General features: G+C 41.7%; 1 protein-coding gene across 1 annotated transcript; it reads left to right on the top strand.

The window, feature by feature from the left end:
* The first annotated feature begins 1773 nt into the window (after positions 1-1773).
* On the top strand, positions 1774-20172 carry LOC105931066 (cyclin-Y-like protein 1). The gene is made up of 10 exons (XM_012869575.3): positions 1774-2974; positions 3057-3131; positions 3207-3241; positions 6679-6779; positions 6881-6916; positions 12177-12228; positions 12300-12419; positions 19086-19252; positions 19330-19492; positions 19582-20172. The coding sequence occupies exons 1-10, from the start codon at positions 2815-2817 to the stop codon at positions 19696-19698; spliced, it is 1026 nt and encodes a 341-aa protein (XP_012725029.2). The 5' UTR covers positions 1774-2814; the 3' UTR covers positions 19699-20172.
* Positions 20173-20606: the final 434 nt, after the last annotated feature.

Here is a 20606-nt window from a genome sequence, read left to right on the forward strand (position 1 = left end):
TAAAGAACTTGTAACATCAGGGGCTTCATCTCAGACCTGTCAGTACCCCTGTTCCCTTTATAGGAGCCCTTTACAGTATTTAGTTATGCATTTCCCCGCAGCGCACCAATGGGGGTAAAATCCGCCCACCGCACCGCCGCATTGACAACAGCAATAGAAATTTATCTGGTCAGCGCGGCGACTGACTGAGAAACCTGTCGCTGTGAAAGATGATGAGAATGGTTATAAACTGTAACAGTCTAGAAGTGCATTGAGCTGAAAGGAGGGAGACATCAGCAGCAGGATCGTGCGTAAAGACGCAGCGTGAACCTCTGTGTGCTTCAGTGTTGCTGCTGAGGGGAAATTGTTGACCATAACCCCCCGCCCCCAAAATTAGCATAATCTCACTCTTAACTTTTGATCAAAGTTGAGAGGTCTGATTATTACACACCATGCCATATCACATGACACTACTATTTTGGGAATAATTACACACAGAGAATACATTCAAACAATATTTTATTATAAACATAGCCTATGTGTATACACAATTTATGTAGACAAATGATTTCGTCCTACACCTTTTGTGAAGTCATTCCCAAGAGCCATAATAGACAAAAAAAAAATCAATGCATCACACGTGTTAAGATACAGCTGGCTGTGATTATACACCTGGCCAGTAGGTGGTTCCGTGTGCACATGAAGCTCCAAGAAATGAACCCTTTCTCGAACCAGTTGGCTGAAGTGGTTCAATGCCTCATGAGGCTTCATCTCACCATCACTATTGTTTTCCTTTTTACTCACCATTGTTTGTCCCTTGTAGATCTGCAGCAGGGCAGGAGTATGGGAGGGGCCTGCCCAGTACTTCCTGCTTAAATGTCTAAGTGATGTCACTGATTGTCTGGCTGGGTTCTACCAATTAGAGGGTTTCTTTTGGAGTATTGCTTTGTTTTTCTTTAAAGTAAGTTTTTGACTTCTCTTGTATTACATGGTTTATTTTGCAGACCATTTTATTATGTAGAGGAGTTTGTAAATTAGATTAATTTTATATTTTGTTTTTCTATTTAGTTTTCATGTGTTTTTCCTTTTCCCTGTTTAATTGTGGTTTGGTCCAATCAAGTGCAGGTGTGTTTCCACTTGATTATAAAACAGAGCTGTTGGAAGCTCAGAAGGAGAAGTGTTCAGAATCCTGTGGAAAATAAAAGTGTTCAGAAGCTGGAACTGTTGACGGAGGCTGTTTCTTCGGTTCACCTTGCTGACCCTTGACCTCACTACCTTACACAGATGACTATTTTTTTTTCTTATTGATTAACGCTAAATTCATTAAATAACCACGAACGTACTAGTTTTAGGTATAGCTAATGATCCCCTGATTTTTCCTTGTTGACCGGACTTCCCCTTTAAAGTTACTAATATTGATTTCAGAGAAAATGGTTTTGACATAACACATGTGCAATTTGTGGGAATCAGTGGGTTCTTGTAAAAATTCAGGTTATCCTAGGTCTTGGTTTAAATCTTGTCTTCTTTGTCTTAATGGTTTTAAAGGAAGTGACTATAGCGCATGAGTCAAGAGGTCATTAAGTGGACAGACTCATAAAAGTTGGATACCGAGAAGATGCCCATACATGCTACTTATTAACTAGGTCCCAGTACATAGTCATACAAGATGTCAACAATTTACACATACTAAGACTACTGAAGCTTAACCCATATTAAACAAAATAATAATAATGAATTTCAACATTAAAAAGATAATGAAATAACCAGGCAACATTGAATTAAGAGAAAACAAATTAATTAATAAGAAGAATTGAATTCAATGACAGTAACACTATCAATTAATTAGGTAGCCAAATACTTCTTGTTGATATTGATAGCTTTCTTATTGTTGTATTTATCAAAATAATGGAAAAAGTTAAAATTAAATTTTATCTCAAAAGTGTGTGTGGGGGGCAAAACATACCTTTTGCCCCACCCCCCCTGTCCAAAAAGTGAGGGGGCACTTGCCCCCCTTGCCCCCCTATTCCTACGCCAATGTAAAGTTGCCGCAGAGTGAAGGCATTAGGTATTCAACGCGGTATTTTATTCCGAAACGCCAAACCGGAAGCCGCGCCGAACGTAAGCGCTGCGTTATCGCCGCTGTGACGTAGAGGACGTGTCTCCTGCAAATGCGACGAGATGAACGTTGGCCGTATTCTCAACACCCGCTCCCTTGCTGCGCTCTCGCTGATGTTTGGAGGTTTTTGCGGCCGTTAAATCCGTGTTTTCTCCCCGGGGATCAGCCCGGGACTGTGGCAGCCCCGTCGGCTGCAGCGGACATGGATTGATCCATTATTCCTTGGGAAGGGGGAGCAGCCGAACCTGGGCAGAACTGAGCGTTAGCCGGACAGCCATGGAGGCAGACGGAAGAGCCTGGGAATGTTGTGTCACTAAAAGCTCCGCGCTGCTGAATCAGATCCTGTTATAAACAGTTGCTGTTGGAAAATTTCTGGTTTCATCCATGCAAATCCTGGAAAAAAGCGTGCACACGCAGTGGATATGTCAGCTGTCTGTGCACACTTTGCAGAAACCTTTCTAGTTTTTTCCCATGCGTCCATTTCTGCAGCTATAATGCCCAGTTTCCAATAAAACTAATGCTTGATGCCATAGAACTGATATATAACTAATTTATTTAATGCGTGTATGTGCTCTCTGTTTCTAAGTGCCCCCACTCCTTCCTTCCTAAAAGGTTTAGGTTGAACTTTGACCCCCTGAGTGCAGCGTTGTCAGCAGGAGGCCCAGTTATAGTTATATGGGAACCAGCTCTAGCTGCAGCAGGGCAGCTGTAGGTCAGCAATGGGAGGCTCTGTGTCCTGCTGCTTCTCTCCAGGAGAGAGTCCAAAACTCCACAGGAGACACGTGGATCTGGACGAGTGTCCCATCACCACCACAGAGGACGTGAGCGAGGACACTGGGACGTACCTGCAGCACATCAGCGACAGGGAGCTCCCCGATGGTTGGTTGGGCTCATAGCTGGGAGAATACCCTTTGCAGTTAATGTGTCATAATTGTTCAAATGAAATGTTTCCCATCAACAGAACTGGCCCAAGAGGCGAACCCATCGGACCACCCCAGAGCCAGCACCCTCTTCCTCAACAAGTCCCAGACTGATGGTTGGTATTCCTCCGTTTATGAGGTTCAGTTGTTATTTCACTATCTGAAATACTCCTTTTGTCTTCTCATTCCAGTGCGCGAAAAAAGGAAAAGCAACTACATGAACCATGTGAGTCTGCATCAGCCGAACTTCAAGACAACTAAAAAAAAAAAATCTTCTCATTTGCAGCTAGATTTATTATCAGAAGTGTAATTTCTCATTTACTATATAAGTATTAATTAGAGAAATATTTGAAAGGGTGAAACTGTAAACCTACTGTGGCGTGCCCTCTTGCAGAATTCTTTTCACTTTTTTATCACACCTAAATGTTTCAGATCATCAAATTTATATTTAATATCAGACTAAGATAACATGAGTAGATACAAAAACAGCACATTTTAAATTATGATTAGATTCAACAGGGGGGGGGGGGGAAATCCAAACCAATCTGGTCCTATGTGGGAAAAGTAATTGACCCCTGAACCTAATAATTGTTGCGGCAACAACTGCCGTGAACTATTTGCTGGCTCTGGCTTGCTTAATGCTAGGCAGTCGGGGTCCCAGAGCAGCAAAGTTGCCCCATGTCATAGCACTACCACCACCATGTTTGACTGCAAGATGTTTTCTCAAATCCTGTTATTTTTACCCCTAATTTACTAGATGCACAGATTGAAAAAGTTCCACTTTGGTTTCATTGTAGGCAGAGTGTTTTCTTTTTCTGTCAGCAGTGGTTTTACTTGGTTAACTCCTATGGATGCCAGTATAAACACTAACACTATCCTTAACAGAGGCAAGTCAGATCTATTGTTCTTAGATGTTTTTTGTTGTTTTTTTTACTTCCTGGATGAGTCATTGATGCACTTAGTCTTGGACTAATTGTGACTGGCCAGCCATTCCTGGAAAGGTTCTTTTTTCCCCCGTTTTATTCCTACACATCCTGTCTTGGCATCTCAGGTATATCATACATAGAAGTTGGTTGCCTACATGAACCAGGGCAATGATGCTCCACAACAAGGATGTTTCAAGATGGTGTCCTAATTGTGTGATTATTACACTGCATCTGGGATTAAGGCAGATGTGGACGTGGTACGTCCACATCAAAGTGGAGGGCCAACAATCCCCAGGCCAAAGAGTCACAGGGAGTGGTGGCAAACAAAACCTCCTGACACTGTTCTGCTGCCTCAATCACCACTTCAGGCCAAGCCTGAAGCCGGGTCACACATAGCCTGGCCAGACTAACTTTAGCCTGTCTTCGATACAGCTGAAGTTAGTTTGGAACTGCTTCTATAGAGGGCTTTTTCAGGGGCGGGGTTAACAGGCGCAAAGTAAACCTATCAGAGAAAATGCAGATGTGATGTAGAAGAGGCACAATCAGACTTCCACTGTCAACATTTGACAATATAATTCAAACTGGCGAACCACGGTCGAGCGGTGAATGATTCTTGTCATTTTTGTGACAAAAACTTCAGGATACACGGTATTATTTCCAGCTCTGTGTAAATTCATGTAAAAAGGAAATAATCAAGAATGCCCTCTGAAAGATTAGCAGACTTGGGTCTGGCTTTGGCCAAAGAAAAGAAGAAGTCTGTGTGTATGTGTGCAAGACTTGTTTAAATGTAATAGGATCACTCAACACATAAAGCCTGCCCACGCCTGTGATTGGTCGGTAGCAGGAAAGAGGGCTCTGTGGGAGCAGTTCCAGACTCAGGCCCAGGTTCGCTGTATACCAAAGCAAAAGCAAAACTGAATCTGGTTGGCCAGGCTAGGCCAGAAAAAGCCCCCGCAGCAAGACTAACCAGCAATGAAAGGCGTCATCCCACCATAGTGGCAAGAACTCAGAAGGACCATAAGCATGGTGCCATCCTGCCTTATAAACCCATGGAGGTAAGAGGGAGGGATCTCCTCCAGAGCCAAATCAGGTCCCTGCTGCCTACAGTCCGCCTGACAACCCCCCCCCCCCCCCCCCCCCCCCCCCCCAGCCAGGAACACACAACACTGCAACGTGGCCTAAGCCCCCACACAAACTCCTCCACCACAAGTGATGGGGCGCCCCGCTTGGTCGTACCCTGTGACCCCTTTAGCACTGCCAAGGTAACCCACATGTTTCCAGTTCCCACTGAATTGGTATTGGTGCAGAGCCAGGAGCAATTAAAATTGTGATTGCAGGTGGCACGCAATAGATCCCACTGCTTCCTGACTGAAGAATCTTCCCCACACCAGCTCCCAAGCCCTCTTTTTCTCTAATGTATTAAAACTGAAGTGCAAATGAGACAACAACTCTTACTGCCACATTGCCAGACAGGACACAAAAAACAACAACAAAAAAACAAAAAAGGTGCAGGATGGGGCAAAACAAAGCAGAGAAGCGGCATTGTTGGGTCCCCTTATTTTAGCCTGGAAGGTCTATCATACTACACCTCCAGACCCTGCTGTTGGTTGTTGTTGCCTGTGGCAGGGAAGAGGGGATGGGTATCAGATCTCAGGTACTTCTTGGTGAAGGTTTTGAAAACATCAAAGAGCCCATTTCCAGAGGCTCTTTCTGACTTTCCAATCTACAACTTACCCACTCACATCAGCCAGTACCAAGAATTTGAGTCCACATTTATGTGGCTTATTTCTCGCTTATTTCTGCTTTTTGGTGCTCAGCCTGACCGTCATAGCCACCATTCTGTGAGCCACAGAAATATTTAGCCTTGGATGATGCAGAGACATGCACCGGGCCCTCATCATTTCCAGCAGAGGCCCGCGCCTTTGGTGACTGTCAAACTCCTCACTTCATTTCATCTTCTCATTTTCAACATCTTCAGCTTCATCACTTATGTGAGAATATAGCAATAAAATGGTTCCTTGACATGACCGTGGCAGGAAAGAGAGCTTGAAATCTTTATTTTTTTATGCTCCCAAAAGCCTGAGAAAGAACAGTGGGATGTGCGTCCCACTGTTCTTTTGCAGTTGCAGCCTAAGATATCTCTACAGTTCCAGTGGTTTCAGGGCCTAATGCTCAAAACTGTTTCCTCTTGGCAGATTACTTGCAAAAATTTTCTTTGTGTTTGTACTCAACAATTTAATGATTTCAGCATCAACAAAACCTGAAAATACATCTCCTGGTCAGTCTCCTCCATGAACCTTTCGCAAGTTTTTTTTCTGTCCTTAAGATTTTGCTCACAGTTTCGAGTAAAAAACAGAATTATCCCACAGTGTTTCGACTCGCTGTCAAATGGGCCACTTTCTCCAGGCCCTCTGTCTGCCTGTGCCCCATGTGCGTACAAAGTTTTATCTCTGATTGGACAGTTGCTGCACATGGCCTACCATGTAGGTCTCTCTAGAACAAATGGTAGAGTTTTATCTCATAAGTGGTTGGAAATCTCTGAACAGATTTGCAATAAATCACAATATCAGTATATTTTGGAAAATTAGCCTTTAGTATTGCTTAAAGGAGGTTTTTGATGTAAAAATAAATAAATAAATAAGAGTGGTCCTAAAACAGATTTTTGTGTAACGCCTTCATCGATTTGAAGGAACCTTGAGAAATCCTTGTTTTAATACCATTGTTGTTAATCTTCCAGGCATCCCCAGGGCTCCTGACTAAAAAGTACAGCTCCTGCTCAACAATTTTTATCGATGATAGCACAGTGAGCCAACCAAACCTTAAGAGTACTATCAGATGGTAAGCACTGGCCTGAATAATCACTAAGTGGTACAGAAATAATAATAGAACCCTTTTTCCCCATCATCACGTTGTTTATTAATTCTTTGTGTTTTTTCTAGTGTTGCTTTGGCAATATACTATCACATCAAAAACAGGTAGGAACGTTTGGAATGTTGTCATGGATTCCTCCCCTTACAGTTAGTGTTGTGCTGCTTGTTCTCATCACAGGGATGGTCATCAATAAATCAATATTTAGTGAAACTGAAATAAAAATCAGCTGTCCTTGCAGGATTTGCTATATCGTACCACATTAGCTAAAGCCACAGTTTTTACAGATGTTACAAAGGATCAAATGATCTCTTTGTACAAAGGTATCAGTCAGGAGATAGGACAAAAGAATCCTCTGCATGAAACAATTGAATGTCCACCGTTCTACGTTGAGAATATTTTGAAGTACAAAAACATTTAAGACAGCAGCGAAAATTGACTTTTCTAGTCAAGAATGGTTTTCTTCTTTGTCACAGATTCTCAGCAGTTGTTTTGTCCAGCTGAGAAGGCAAAGATTTTTATTTAAATGACAGAAGAGTTCAGTCTGGGAGTTCTATTTCATCCCTCCTGACCGCCTGAAGGTGGTGCTGAAAGCACTGAATGTTCCCTTTGCACATGCGCCATTCGAGTAATAATACCAACAGAGTCACACCTGTGACAGTTTGGATGACCAATCAGAACCTATATAGTCTGACGTCATCCGAGGCTCTGTTCCTTTTTTCTTCTCGTGTACGGTTCGCCGCATGGCTTTTTCTTCCAGAAATACCATCAACCCATATTCCGTTATCGGACGCCCTATCGCCTGTGTTCTGGAGTTGTGGTATTTTGCCCTTCTTGGGCTCCAATGGTCTCATCCTCGCTGGAGTATGACTGGAAGGTAGGTTTGCCGTGTTTTGGTGAAGACAGTGTTCGCACTTCCTTACACAACTCGGCTTGTGGTTACGATGTTGGTGATACACACTGTAGTTATAGAAAGCTTGGGAGTTTGTTTACAGCTAACGGTTTTAGCCTTCCTTAGTTTGGTTATAATTGGTGACAGCTGCATTTTTCGCCTAACCTGACAACAGCCAGCTGCATGTATCGCTCCGCCTAGCTCCACTCACATACACATATATCTGGGACACGGCTCATTGAAAATGATTTCCCCAACCAAATTTTTGGTCTGGCCAATCAGGACGCAGGGCGGGTGTTTCATGGATGTGACGTAGTGGAGAAGCCACCGTGAGATTCCAACAACAATGGCGGCTCGCATCGAGGAAGCAAGCGTTAGCATTGATGCTGCTATTTCTTCCGTGTTGTCCAATCTATCTGATATTGTTTCATTAAAAGAACATCAGAGAACGGCTCTGAAGGCTTTTGTTGGTGGAAACCATGTTTTCGCCCTTCTCCCGACCGGATTTGGCAAGTTTTGTTTTCCGGGGCGCATACGCGGACGCGCCCCGGAGCGGTTAGCGGTTAGCGCTAACCATATTGGGAGGCCTATTAGTCCTCAACGCGGTCAGCCCGGGATCGACTCCGACCCGCGGCGCTTTGCCGCCTGTCTTCCCCCTCTTCCTGTCAGCTCACTGTCAATAAAAGGTGTGCCACTACAGTGTTTCCCGCAGGAATTTGCTTATGCGAGGCGGACCGACTCGCGGAGCGGGAGCGGGGGGGGGGGTGGACGACACGTTTTCCGCGGACCGGTTCGCGGAGCGGAGGGGGGGGGGGGGGGGGGTGTGGACGACACGTTTTCCGCGGCCGCCTCGCCAAGATAGCGCTGCGGGAAACCCTGCACTAGAGCCGCAAACACATAAAAAAAAAAAAAAAGGTTTTTTTTTCCGGCGTCGGTCTCATCAGCGTCACGGGTTAGCTTCGGTGTGAGTGGTTGAAATAGCACGTCGATAAAGATGACAGACAAGTGGCTTATCCAATCATATGCAAGGAGTTTTGATAAGGCCCAGCCTTCAGTAAAGGCAATGCCTATGGCGGTGTCCCAGATGTATGTGAGTGAAGCTAGGCGGAGCGAGACATACAGCTGGCTGTTGTCAGGTTATTTTTCGCCCCCCTCTCCCGATTTTTGTCAACCTTGTGATCAAAGTTTGATTGCAGCTAAAGTGGTTAGCATCCTTTAATTTGTTGTACAGCTAAAACATGTAACTGCACCATTTTCACCCCCTCTACCGATTTTACCAGACTTGATGGTCAGTTTGTTTACAGCTGTCTACAACTGTGTTAGCCTTCCTTAGTTGTTTGAGGCAGCGTTCTCGCACCTTCTCCCAGTTCCAACCAAAATTCTAGTCCATACCCCCCCCCAGTGGTGTTCTGCCCACAATGAGAATCCCAGTTCCTGCCTGTTGCCCACTGTTCTAGAGTTTCTCCAGTCCCTTCTTGATAAGGGCTGCTCTCCTACGACACTTAAGGTATATGTTGCAGCAATTTGTTGTTATCATGCTGCTGTTGATAGCAGTACTTGGGTTATTATTTTTTTGCGCGGTGCTCGTAGGTTGTGTCCGCCATTGGTACGTACCATTGACAGTTTGAGATCTGCCCTTGGTTCTTAAAGCTCTGTGCCATTCTCCATTTGAGCCTTTGTTGCAGGCAGACCTCAAGTGGCTGTCATGCAGAAAATGTTTTTTGTTGGTTATTGTTTGAGCTAAGAGGATTTGGGAGCTATGTGCTCTATCCGTCAGTCCATCGTGTCTCGAATGGAATCCAGACGGCTCTGGGGTTAACTTGTGGCTGAACACTGTGTTCGTGCCAAAACTATTATTCCGTTCTTATTGTAACCAACCGTTGAGGTTGGGTCGTTTTCAGCCTTCATCAAGTGTGACTGGAAATAGGTCTAGCAATGGTATCAAGGTGTTACACGATTGTATCTGTTGCTTTATGTCTGTTGGTTGTGCTGTTCTTTTTGTGTCTCTTTCCAGGTGATGGAGCAGACAGAGGAAGTTTTATCATTCTCTTCCTTTTATCTCTTCTTTCTTTCACCTCTTCTTTCTCTTTTTTTTCTCTTCTTGTTTTTCTTTTACTCTCCTACTTTCCCATTGTATTGTCCATATAATTTGAAATTCTCCCTGCAGGAATCACAATAAAGCTATTTACACGCACAAATCAAGCGGAGCATTATGGCGAAAGCTGTTTGCTCCACTTGTGAAAGTAAAATCTGTCGAGCTCTATTTGGCATTAAGATATCAATTTTTATTGCCACATTGCTAGACAGGACACTGGGGACAAAAAAAAAAAAAAAAAAAAAAGGAAATAGGTCTAAGTTATTGTGCCCAGTGAGGGTGCTGGGGGCATACATTGCTGCTACTACTACAGGTGTGAGACGCTCAAACCAGCTTTTCGCTTGTTATGGAGGTCCTAGGTTGGGTTGTCCTCTTTCCAAGCAGCGACTCTCCCATTGGATCTTGAACTTCATCAGACACAGTGTAGGACGCTTTCCCCTGCCGGTCAGTGTGAAGGCCCACTCTACCAGAAGCATCTCTGCTTCCTGGGCAGTTATGAGGGGAGTTCTGCTGGAAACCCTATGTGCTGCTGCATCACAGGCTTCCCCAAGCACTTTCACCAGGTTTTACGTCTGCGTGGCCACCCCTCATTCTCTGGGCCAGATTCTTCTACAAGGATCCTCTGGGTCTTCCCAGTGAGCTATGTGCTCAGGATTCCTTGTGACATATTATTAGTCAAAAGGACGGTCAGGAGGGATGAATTAGAACTACAGTTACGTATGTAACTACAGTTCTATGAATCCTGGTGACCCCCATAGCTTCTCTGTCACTTAGAATCCTTGCGTTCATGAGTTTCTGTAGGATCAGAGACTCAGATGATGTCAGACTATATGGGTTTTGATTGGTCATCCGATCTGTCACAGGTGTGACTTTGTTGGTATTATTACTCGGAACGGTGCATGCGCGAAGGGGACAGTCAGTGCTTTCAGTACCGCCCTCTGGCGTTCATCCGGAATTCATAGAACAGTAGTTGCATACATAACTGACGTTGATGCTGACCAGGTTGTTTGCCCTGGCAGATGGACTAAAGTTCTCCTTGACTTCACACAGCCTGGATATGGCCTGCAGAAAAAAAAAACTTTATTGCTCGAGAACAACACCATTAGGGACAGCAAAGATTTTTTTTTAAAATCACTCACCTCCTTGTTGCCAAGTGGCTTCAGAGGGAAGCCGAGGCTGTTGTCGTCTGCCAGCAAAGGCAGCTGGAAGTAATACTTGGTATAGCCTATCAGGATGTTAATGCTGAACTGAAGTGGGTCCTAAGAGTTCATGACTCTTCAATTAAAAACAGACTAAACAAGTATAGTTTTGGAACATTCTGCTTCTGCACATTAGACAACTTTCCTCAGTTGATATTTTTAAATCTCACCCGAAAACATTTTTACTCAGGATTTTAAAAGAATGTGAGTCTAACATTGTTTTTACTGTTTAGTCTTATTATTATTATTATTATTATTATTATTATTATTATTATTATTTTAGAGTTTTTAAAGAGCTCCATAAATAAGCATGGTATGGACAGCTAGATAGTTGTACAGATGGGTGAACAAATAGATGGATAATTAACAGATTGAGAAATGAACAGATATAAGGAAGGATGGAACAAGGGAAAGATGATCGATGGAGAAACAGACAGATTGACTGATGCATGAATAAATGGCATTACAAATATTTTCCATCATCTAATAATTTTTCTAATGTCTGTCCAGGCCTGCAATTGACTCAATTAGATTTCAGACTAGGGCGGGACGATAATTCAATAACAATATATATATCGATTGATAGATGTATAGCGATGATAGAACAAAAGGGTTAATAAAAGTTCAATACAATAACAGTTTTCCTTCCTTTTGCATTCTGGCCATGTAAATTAAAATTATAGTCACTACATCCTCCCAACCAATCACAATCAGACCCAGGAACTCTCTGTCTCCAAGCTCCGTCCCATTCAAAGAGTTCAGTGAACACGTTTTTTTTTTTTTTTTTTTAAACTTGCAGTTTTGGTAAAAGTTGGTTGAATAAAGGGTTGAGTTTGAACTCAGTGTTTGTGTGTTCTGTATCAAAAGATAGGTCACTAAGCAACAGCATAAACTGGCCAGGGCTGCATTTAAAATATGTTTTGAATTAGTTAATAATTATCTATATCGATCAATGATTTCTATTTTATCATTATGCTTTTTTTCTATATAGTCTAGCCCTAGAATCTGTTTTAGATTCTGATGAACGCCAGATTGTTTAATTTGTCTTCTGATACACAAAGCCCTGGAAAGCATAGAGAGTGTACTTTCCTTACACATGACTAATTGTTCCCAGACCCAGAAAAGGCCTTTTTAAATATTAAATCTTATACCCAATAATCATTTTATTGATGTTCCTGCAGAGATTCCAACCGCTCTCTGGATATATTTGATGAGAAGAAGCACCCTCTGTCGGTGAGTCTTTGACCAAATGTCCACTCATTTGTTTGGTGGGATCAGATCAAAATGAGTCTTCCTCCCAACAGAGAGAAAAGGTCCCGGATGATTATTCAGTGGTTGATCCTGAGCACAAACTGATCTACCGTTTCATCAGGACACTCTTCAGCTCTGCGCAGCTCACAGCCGAGTGCGCCATCGTCACTCTAGTAAGAAAAAATATGTTATCTCTGTATATGAGATGGGAGGCTACACAGTTTGGGAAAGTGTTTACCAGGTTTGGATAGGTAATGGAAAAGTGTAAATTGTTTGCATTTCCAGTCTTTATTCCCTATCCTATTCTATTCTTTAGGATTTGTACACATCCATGCATGGAATTGAAATAAAAAAAAATTTTGTCCGTTCATCCAATTTAAAGTTTGACATTTACCGAATTTGCAGCAAATCCTTCGTAAACATTTTAAATTCCACTTCAAAACGTGTCAAATAAAAACAGAGAATACACATCTAACACATTTGACACCATTGATTATACCATAGTTAAGGCCAAGACACAGCAAACTGTCCCTTGAACAGCTGAGTATAGATTTTTTTCCTGACTTAAGCGCTGCGTAGAGGCTCCCTCTAAGGACTACAGGACTGGCGAGATTGAGTATTCATGCAGGAGTATGCACTGCAACTTCCAAAAATTCCACCTACATAAACATGCCAGGCAGTAAACGTAAAGCTGCAGTTGCAGCTCAAATATGCTGAAAGAAGATTGTTGTTTCACTTTGTTTGCTGTACTTCTGAGCTTCAACCACGATGTTTCATTGATTATTGAACTGTGTGTTTTCCAGTACAAACTTATATGGGGACATACATGGCCAGAAATAGCGTGCCGTTTACCTTGCAGTTCGGAGATTTTATTTAGTATTTTCCCGAGAGCAGATGTATTTTACTTTGCCAAAGTGTCTCTCTTCCTGTCTGACTCGTGTATTTCATGTCAAATTGCTGCATATCTCTCACCAAGATAGACCAGGGGTCTACCTTGGCCGGAGCTAGGCAGACTTGTTCCAGAAAACCGCAAGCTGGTCTGCCTAGCCCCCTTCATGACATGGGGAGGCCCAAGCATAGCATTGCTTTTTCCTTTCCTTTTCCAGACTGTTTGGTCTGAACGTGCAGTCAGTAGTATGAATAGTAAGGGATTCTCTGTAATCCTCAGAGCAACATGTAGGATGCTCTCCTTTCATTCCACTAGCTTTATGATTTGTTAAATACCATTATTCAGGTGTATCGGTGGAAACCGGAAGTGGTTTTCCTGGCACGAGAAGTGACCTTTCCACTATTAAACTACTAGAAATCTGACTTTTTCCACCAAATTATCGCTTACATTTCGTTACATTGCCCAACATGGTGAGTTAATTTTGAACATTGTAAACAGCTTGGAAACATGTTGCCTTTGCAAAACATTCTGTGGTTCAATGATTTTTCGGTACATTAGCACCTAGTTAGCACTATGCTAGCTGTGTTTAACAGTAGGCTTTTAACAGTGTAGTTTTAAACTGATCTTATATACACTTACTTTGAAGCTGGAGCCAGAGGACGTGAGGGATCTCCTGCAAGAAGGCGAGAGACAAAGGCAGGCAGGTGGCTGACACAGAGGTAGCTGGGGGGCTGCAGGCTGACACAAGGAAGGGAAATGCGGCTGGCTTGAGGCGGAGGAGGGTGGTAAATGACGATGAGGGACGAAGTACTCTGTACACGAGAAGCATGAAGCAGACCAGGGAAGGACGATGACGAACCAGCGGGGAAGAGCAGACTGAGATGAGCTTATATAGGAGGTTGGACAGGTGGAATGAGTCTAGACTTGATTATTGCAGCAGGTGAAACTAATCTGGCATGGAGTGGAGCTGGGCTGAGTGGATGGTGGAAGGATCTGGAACTGTCCATGGTGAAGCAGGGAGAACTGAACCCTGACACTTTGAAGTTAATTTTATTAAGCGTATTTAAGTATAAGTATAAGCTAGGGGTTAAAATTCTCCGTCTCTGCAACAGATTTCCGTCATTTGGAAAATGAGCGCAAAATGTTCCGTGTAGACTTTTTATTCAAGATTTTAAACAGAAGCTTCGCTCAACCAAAGAAATCTGGCAGAGCCAGGACATTAGCCAATCAGAAAGAGAGTAGGGTGGGTCTTTGCAAAGCGGAGATCTGCCAGTCTGAGGTTTATCGGTGTTCAATCATTTTAACTTTTGGAAGAACATCTCAAACTGACCACAGATAGTATGAATAAAAGTAGCGGTGGTCAAAAGTTTTCTTTGGATTTATGCGAACCACCAGGTCAGAAAGTTCAGCGGATAGAACAACTGACAACAACTTCCCTCGGTAAGTGTGTCTGTCGCCACTCTTGCAGTTTATTGATGAGTTATTTCCACCTGTGGCCATGTCCCTTGTCAGTGTTTATTCCCTCCTTCCAGTAATTTAGCTGATAAACACAGCGACTAACCAGGGATCTCCCCATGATTCACTGTTATGTTTTATTTAAAACTAAAAGAGTAACCTTCTAGCTCGGCTAATTTAGCATTTTTTTTGGAAGGAGAAGAAGAAGGGTCTGAATGTGAAATGATGTCCCGGTTTGACTGGGTCTGATTCGGAAAAAGTAAAAAAAAAAAAACTAAAAAAAAAAACATAAATATTATTCCACCTGCGCTTTTCTGTAACAAAGAAGGCAGAGTTGCAGTCAGAGCGGCTGTCAGTCAATATGCAGCAGCTTCCACCTCATGAGCAGCTGCAACAGGACACTCGTTAAATAAAATGACAAGGAGTTTGATGCATTCAGATTATTAAGGAAACTATGTCAAAAATAAAACAAATAAAGTGCAGCTACAACATGGACTGGAGAACAAGTTCTAACTTTGTGAGACCAGAGAAAGCCGATTCTCAGAGAGTTTTTGTAGTTATTTGTTATTTTTACGCGGAGTGGAGCGCGATGTGAAGCGACCCTGTAGAAGCGAGTTGCACCAGAAACATCTGAAAAAGCCTGCTGCGGAACTATGGACTCATTTTACTCCAACCCAAAAACACCTGCCAGACAGACAAGCTACACCAGCCAAGATTACCTTAAACAATATTTAACTTAACGCAGAAATTTAATAAAATTTTTCTAATGAAAAATGTTCATCTTTAAAAGCAAGTTATGTTTTTTTTGACAAACTTTAAGCAATTTTATTAAACTTTTTAAAAATGTAACCTCCCATCCATGGATTTTCTATACCTGCTTTTCTGTACAGGTGTTACGTCATGCCGTATCTGATTGGAAAACGCGGCTTGACGTAACACAGGGTAGTGGAGGAGCTGGTGACTCTCTAGCAGTCAATGAGCGAGAGGTGGGGACACAGAGTCCATCCTGGACAGGTCACTGGGCTAAAATATAACCGTTTTTATAAACTTCAAAAAAGTTAATGCCTTTTTATAAACTCATGAGTTGTGATAATTAATTGGTGAGCAATAACGGGCAAGGCAGAGACTGATTATTGTAATGTGCGATCTCTGTCAAATTAAAATTTAGGATCTCATGATAGTGTTGGTTATGTGTCCCTCTTTGTCCATGGCTGTTGTTGGCCTTGTATGATCATAGGATTGATTTATATTGAATGTGACAGTGGAGTTAATGTACAGGAGTGAAGAAGATGATCTAATGATGCAAGCTGCTGTCTTTTGAATTAGCTGCAGTTTATGGAAGGTTTTGAAATTGTAAAGTGGAAAGGTGAGTGGACTGTGGACCAGTTTGGCAAAAGTGCGAAGGAGGAACTTGCTTGATGCTGCAAATATGAAAGTTAACCAGGTGATGATGTGGATGTGGAAAGTGAAGGAGATTATGGAGAGGGCTGTCCAGGATTGTGCCAAGGCTCTGAAGCTGGAAGATGGGAGAGATAATGGAATTGTCAATGGAACTACCAGATTTGGTTAAAGTGGACTTTGCACAATAAGCAAATGAGGTTACTAAGGTGGCACGACGTCCACGGCCCCAGGAATATATGGGCTGACTTGAAAAAGCTTAAGTCTTAGTATTAATGTACCTAGTCTTAGACTTCTGTTTATACTTTTCATTAAAAGTCAAGTATACTTCACTACAGCCTACTTTTGTTATGTATATGAAATATAGTTTATAAAAAGTAAACTTCAAGTACAGTGCCTCATTTTAAGCAGGAAATAAGTATACATATAGTACACTTGAATAAAGTACTTAAACCATTTGTGGTTAAAATGTCTGATTTAAATCTAGTATAACTTTGGTTTTCTGTTCATATGATTTACATTGAAAGCCTAAATTTGTGGTTTGAATTTGTGTTTATTGAAGGTTATCAAATAGTAAAGATTGATTACATGTGTGAGATCGCAGGGCAATAAACAATAACCACAACCAGAACTGGTTTATATTATTCATACCACAACAGCTTCACTGTATTGGTAACTTAACTATGACAAATTTGTGGATTTTTGAAACTTCTGAAATAGAATGAAACTAAATGTAACAGTAATTTCTCTTTAATATTAATGGCTTCATATTATTTTTCCATAGCATATTTTCAGCTTATCTATTTTATGTGTATTTATTGATAAGGTTCATGCCAACCTAAAAGTAACATGTGCCGTCTTTCTAGAGTTAGAAGATGCTGTGTTTAGTTTCATCATTTGTTTTGACTGCTGGGATGTGTCAGGCTAAAAAATCTTTTAGATTGTTGTTAATATCATATAGTTTATAAAACATGGCAATCTTGAAAAGTTCTAGTTGTTTGAAATTGTTGTTAAAGAATGTATTTAACTGTTATAAAATGTAAAAGTGATTCTGGATAATCTTCAGAGCATTGGTTTCAATGCATTAAGAGAGAAAACAATAAAATCATGTTTCTGACCCATTTTGTTGGGCTAAGGGGTTCTGAAATTATTTAAATCTTAAAAGGTGGGCACAACAGAAAATATTTGAGAACCGCTGGAATATTGTGATTTTTATATGAACGTACCTGCCATCTCTCTTTACGTGTTTGATGCTGTCAAACAGCATTACAGTTCATAACGGTAAAAATCTCTCATTCAGCAATATACTTTACATTGTCAGGTCATCTGGTCATCAATATCAATCCATAAGCTTTGGTACATTTTAATTTACAAAGCTATGCCTGGACTGTTCCCACCTTCTTTGTCCCCCTTCATGTCATTCAGTCCAGCCACAAACTTCTCTCTCAGGACTTTATTTTCTTTAGTGTTCCGTTAGTTCGTTCAGAACTTGGAAAAAATGCATTTTCTTACTCTGCCCCTTCAGTTTGGACCACTCTAAAGCAGGATCTGAAACTATCCATATGGATTCCTCTGGGACTGTAGGAGCAGAAGTGAATTAAGTATTTGTGTATGGGGTAATCACAGGCCATTACTATATAGTGGTAGAAATCTTTCTTTGTTGGGCAAGTATTCCACCAGGAAGGGGGAAACAGTTTTTTTGACAGCTAAAGAAAGTGTTACAAACAAGTGTGGATGCTTTCTATATTGATATTACGTTTGTATTTTGATGGACATTTGTCAATTATATGACCTCGGTGCAGCACCTTAGTGGCTTAAAGTGTTGGCTTGGCCTCTACAATACACACTGTTTCAACTCATTTTAAGAAAACCTGTATAAAGGCTGAAAATAAATCTGCTAATTCTGTTCTGGAAAAGCCTGGAATTGGTTCTTAAGAAATGTGCAGTAACTCTGTTACTGCACATTTCTTAAGAACCAGGAGAATTGAAGTCTTTTGAAGCTAACATCACATAACACTTAACATTGTTATTATAAAAGAAGCAAAGTTTGTTATTTTCTGTGACCATTTGGCTGTGTGACAATGCGTGGGCCATTATGGATTAATAGGATACATCTCTTAAACAGCAGCAAGTGGTAGAGTACAGGTTAATCATGGTCCAGTGAGTTGCTATTAACTGTTCGAAAAAGGCCCGGAATAACAACTGGAGTTTAATTTTTTACTTTCCTCAAACACAAAACACTTCGAAAGATTTGGGTATATGCACACTCCGATGTGAGAATCACAATCCAAACTCGAGTGACCGCCTGTGCAGTAAGCACTTAGAAGCCTCCGAGTACTAGCCATCAATGCGGTCGATTGGCTAAAAGCTGAAGCAGCAGGCACTTTTGCCTGGAGCTATAAGTCCTTGGAGCCTAGTGTTGGTAGATAGCAGACGGATGATGAGAATCTGCAACAGCCAGCACGGGAACACTTTATTTCAAGAGAACAGAATTTGTCACAACACAATACCTGTTGCACAACACCAACAGTCAGCTACCTATGCAGGTTTAGTTTAAGCATATCATGCATGTAGTGCCACAGTGTAGTGTGCTATGAATGTACTATATACGTAAAACATCACCTCAATCAGGGCATTTTTATAAACGTGTTTGCTGCTCCATGTTAAGTATCATATGCGAAGCTACAAAAAAAGCTAGTGTTGCTTTTCAAACCAGCTGTAGGTTCAGGTTCATACTGGTATGGTTGAATACCCGCTACTCCCGCAATATATTCTGGAATTTTTTCAAATTCAAAGAAGGCTTCTTCTTTCGTGGCTACAAGTAAACAACTGGAAAGTAATTACGTCCTTGGTTGTTGTGCATTGTGTTTTAAGTGGCTTTTGCTCACTTTACGTCACACAGCTTCACCAACTAAAATAAGCCCACTTCGGCAATTATTGACAAAAATGCTTAAAATAAGTTATTCATGTTTGACATTAGAAAAATTGGTCCCTCGAATGTCTTGTGGAAATGCCTCACTAAATGATATAACATCAATGTCAATATTTGCAGATTTCGTTTCATTTCTGCTTTAAGCTAGTAGTTGTCTCCTTTCAGGTGTACCTGGAAAGACTTTTGACTTACGCCGAGATAGACATTTGTCCCTCCAACTGGAAGCGCATCGTTCTTGGCGCCATCCTGCTGGCTTCCAAAGTCTGGGACGACCAGGCCGTCTGGAATGTCGATTATTGCCAGATACTGAAGGATATCACAGTGGAGGACATGTGAGTGCTCCTCTTTAACCTGCCTTCTTTTAAGACTTTTGTTTTGATACAACTGATGAAATCTTTACTTTGACCAGGAATGAGATGGAGCGTCACTTCTTGGAGCTGCTTCAGTTTAACATCAACGTTCCAGCCAGCGTTTACGCCAAGTATTACTTTGACCTGCGTTCTCTGGCGGATGACAACAACCTCAACTTCCCTCTGGAGCCACTAAGCAACAAGCGAGCCCAAAAACTGGAGGTGAGATTTTTTATTTATTATTTTTATTTTGTGTTCCTCTGGGTTTTGTTCCCGGGCACTCAAATTCTTTGTGCTTGCACTTTCTCTAGGCCATATCCAGGCTGTGTGAGGACAAGTACAAGGACATGTGCAAATCTGCTATGAAGAGGTCCATGAGTGCGGACAATATGGTTGGCATCAAGAACTCGCAGGCTGTGCTTTCCTGAATCAGTCAAAAACTCGTCTTAGATCTTCCTAAGTGGACTGAACTACTGATAAAGGATTTCGGAGAAGACAACCATCCTTGAGGGATTAAATGTCAATTGTAGAGGCTAAATATACAACACTATAACATTATTAATCATGTCTTTGTATTAATTCCCAAAAAAACTTTATTGGTTTTCCGTTAAAAGCATGAGGATTTCGTGACATATATTGGAGGAAAACAGTATAAAATGCTTCCTCAAGTCCCACAAGTTTCTTTGTATCTCCTTTTTTTTTATTATGTTCTTGGGGAGTAATTATCCGGCTGCTGCCACCTTGTCCCCAGCAGTATTTACACAACAAAAACTGTCATGAACTACCCTGTGGCGTAGTTGTGCACATGGACAACAAGATGTTTTGCTTACTGTGTAGGCTTCTATAGCTGTGAAATGTTCTAGACTTTATTTAATTTAAATAAATTTCACTCGCTGTTTCAAGTTAGGTGGAAAAGTCTGTTATTTTAAGTAATTTAATGGATGTCTCTAATGTATAAAGTTGTCATTTATGCTGATGACCGTGTCTCAAATCGTGTGCAGCAGTTGGGTAAAATTGGCTAATGCCGGGCATACACTGCACGATATTTTCAGTCGTGGTACTCATATACAGCTCAAACTGTACGACGAAACAACAGGGTTTAAAAGTTCACTGCTCATGATATAAGTTCTTACACTGTGCGGCCCAACTCTCTGATGCGACCTGCCTGCTCACACAGTGCATTCAAAAACCACACGTCGGACTCAGCCCCGTAGAGAGATGGCGCTACTCGGACTCGTCTACCCAGAAGCCAAATGTCAACAGTAGATGAAGAAAAAGACGGAAGTGTCAATACTCACTGTTAAGAATTAGGCTCACTGGAACGAAACTCGCTGCC

The sequence above is a fragment of the Fundulus heteroclitus genome, chromosome 24 (genome assembly GCF_011125445.2).
Source record: "Fundulus heteroclitus isolate FHET01 chromosome 24, MU-UCD_Fhet_4.1, whole genome shotgun sequence".
In the NCBI taxonomy this organism is placed as follows: domain Eukaryota; kingdom Metazoa; phylum Chordata; class Actinopteri; order Cyprinodontiformes; family Fundulidae; genus Fundulus; species Fundulus heteroclitus.

Coding starts and splice junctions, on each gene's coding strand:
- LOC105931066 (XM_012869575.3), top strand. CDS start 2,815: ATGGGAGGCTCTGTGTCCTGCTGCTTCTCTCCAGGAGAGAGTCCAAAA. Junction 19,253..19,329: donor GATATCACAGTGGAGGACAT/GTGAGTGCTCCT, acceptor TACTTTGACCAG/GAATGAGATGGAGCGTCACT. Junction 19,493..19,581: donor AGCGAGCCCAAAAACTGGAG/GTGAGATTTTTT, acceptor CACTTTCTCTAG/GCCATATCCAGGCTGTGTGA.